Source organism: Cucurbita pepo, unplaced genomic scaffold (genome assembly GCF_002806865.2).
Source record: "Cucurbita pepo subsp. pepo cultivar mu-cu-16 unplaced genomic scaffold, ASM280686v2 Cp4.1_scaffold002543, whole genome shotgun sequence".
NCBI lineage: Eukaryota > Viridiplantae > Streptophyta > Magnoliopsida > Cucurbitales > Cucurbitaceae > Cucurbita > Cucurbita pepo.
Window position 1 is genome coordinate 1 of NW_019648590.1, and position 2,683 is coordinate 2,683.

The window sequence follows — 2,683 nt, forward strand, 5'->3', positions numbered from 1 at the left end:
TATATATATATATATATATATATATATATATAAATATGTTTTCCCGTGATGTTCATAATTTTGAAGTATTAATAGAATTGCTATTTTGTGCTTTTTTGCAATAAAATTATATATTACAAACTATATGTTTTTTTTTATTTAATATTTTATGATGTTTAAAAACATAAAACAAGACTATATAAGTGTCATGTAAATTGATCAAAATATATTTAAAAAGCTAGGCTATTACTCAGTCGGTTATGTCGCGTTATCAATTAATATAATACTCGGTTTAACACTATAAAATAAAATGAAATTTATCTAGTTTAAGTTCATCATGTTTAGCTGTTTTTTATTTTTGTTTCAATTTTAATAATATTTTATAGTTTTTTTTATTTTTTTTAGTTTAAGGGAATGTGAAACTTTTTAAAGTATAATATGGATGAATATTTTTATTAATTTAGACTTATTTTATTCATACATTAATAGTGTGACAAAATTAAGCATGCTCTAGATGTTTCAATAGCCTAAAGTTTATATATCATGCTCAAATGATAATTCAAATAAAAATTATCACACAAACACATATATATTAGATATGTAAATTGGTTTTAGCAAATAATTGGGTATATAATTAGCTATAGTTTAATTTAATTTAAATACTTTTAAGTGAATGATTTAAATATGTGACCTTTTAATTTAATAATATATTTCGATTAAAAAAACCAACATTTATTTATAACAAAAAACACAATTTTTTTAAATACTTTTCCGTTTATAAAATACTTTTTTTTTTACAGTATCCTTTGCGTATTTATTGGTTGTTTCTAAAAATTAAAAAAAAAAAATTAAAAACACACTTAATATATATATATATATATATATATTTATCAAAATATTTATGAACTTTATAAAATTAATATTAAAAAGTTTGGAGTTCAAATATAAAGTATATATAAAATGTTGATCGACAGTTTTCATCCATATATTGACGATAATATATTTTTTAGAAAATTTATAAAAATAAAATGCGTTAACTATTTTTAAATTTTATAGATATTTTTTATACATAATATTAAATAATTTTTATAATTTTTTAAAAAATAAAGGGTTGAAGAGTATTTTTGAAATATAATATTTTCTCTTATATATATATATATATATATATTTAATTAATTATTGAAATTTTTAAAAATTTAGATGTATTTTTAAAATAAACTATAAAATTTATGAATATCTTATTAATTTAGTTTTTTTTAATTATTTTTTATCTAAAATACTTTCAAAGTCAATTTTGTTTTATTATTATTATTATTTTTTTTTTCCTCCTCTTCTCCTTCCCCGTAGGGTTGCAGCAGATAAACGCCATCACTCCACGCGCAGCTGTCTCTATAAACTCACAACATACAAAACCTCTAAGTTCTTTTTCACTTCATTTTTTCACTCTCGTTTCCTTTATCTGTTCCTCCTCCTCCTCTCCTCTCTCTCTCTCTCTCTGCAACAATGGGTGCGTCACTTCCACCCAAGGAGGCCAACCTCTTCAAGCTCATTGTCGTAAGTTTATCGATTGCTTTCTATGTGTTTCATCGTCACTTTACTCATAGTTCGATCGAACTGAAATAGTTCTATCCCTTTTTCTTTTTCCTTTTTTTTTCTTTTTCTCAGGACATAAACCCTAGATTTTTCATTTTACTGAACTTCATACTGGTTTTGTGTGTTATTTCATTGAGAAACGTGGGGAATGAAGGGAATTTTATACCTGTTTGATAACGTTCTTATTTCATTGGAACTAGTTAATAAGTAAGCTAGTTTTTATTACAATTGGGTCGTGTGCTACTTCACTGGTTACTTTTATAACGTGATTTCGTCATTTTGTAGTTGATATGATGTTCATTTGCTATGTTATTGATCAATGTTTGAGGGGTTGGTTGTGCTTTTTATTACCTTTGTTGTAGAAATCGTACGAAACAAAACAGTACAAGAAGGGCCTGAAAGCAGCTGATCAAATATTGAAAAAGTTTCCCGAACATGGAGGTACTGCCAACTCATGGTTAATGATTATTCAATTTGAATTTGTATGCAGCATCAGGGCCAAATGGGACGAACACTATTTGTTATTTACTATTTACTATTGTTTCCTTTTTTACTATCTGGAGTGATTCTTATTCCCTCTTGGTACCAGAAACTCTATCCATGAAGGGTTTAACGTTAAATTGCATGGATCGTAAGGCTGAAGCTTATGATCTTGTTCGATTAGGATTAAAGGTTTGTGTGTTTTTCATTGTATTCGAGATACATTGTTTCACAATAGCCGATTTATATCATAGTTCCTGGTCATCTAAGTTCTTGGTTTGATGCAGAATGACCTCAAAAGTCATGTTTGCTGGCATGTTTATGGTCTCTTATATCGTTCGGACAGAGAATACAGGGAGGCAATAAAATGTTACCGGAATGCACTGAAAATAGATCCCGACAATATTGAAATTTTACGCGATCTGTCACTTCTACAGGTTCGAACTCTATCTCGTCTTTTAAACTGTAGATTTCTGCATTATAATTTTGCAACACTGAAATTTCGTTTGTTATGTCTGAATCTCAATAATATTATTTGTTTTTTTCGGTAAACGTTCAGATGATAATTTGAGCTATTAACAACTATAATTTTACCAGAGCTTCTGTTTGACAATGAGAAACTATACATTGA

General features: G+C 26.4%; 1 protein-coding gene across 1 annotated transcript; it reads left to right on the forward strand.

Moving 5' to 3' along the window:
• Window positions 1–1,302: 1,302 nt before the first annotated feature.
• Window positions 1,303–2,489, forward strand: LOC111786714 (N-terminal acetyltransferase A complex auxiliary subunit NAA15-like; the record flags this gene model as incomplete). Its single annotated transcript, XM_023666943.1, has 4 exons — window positions 1,303–1,533; window positions 1,935–2,013; window positions 2,162–2,244; window positions 2,340–2,489. Coding segments are annotated over exons 1-4 (363 nt in total), but the record flags the coding sequence as incomplete, so codon positions are not given.
• Between the last annotated feature and the right edge of the window lie 194 nt (window positions 2,490–2,683).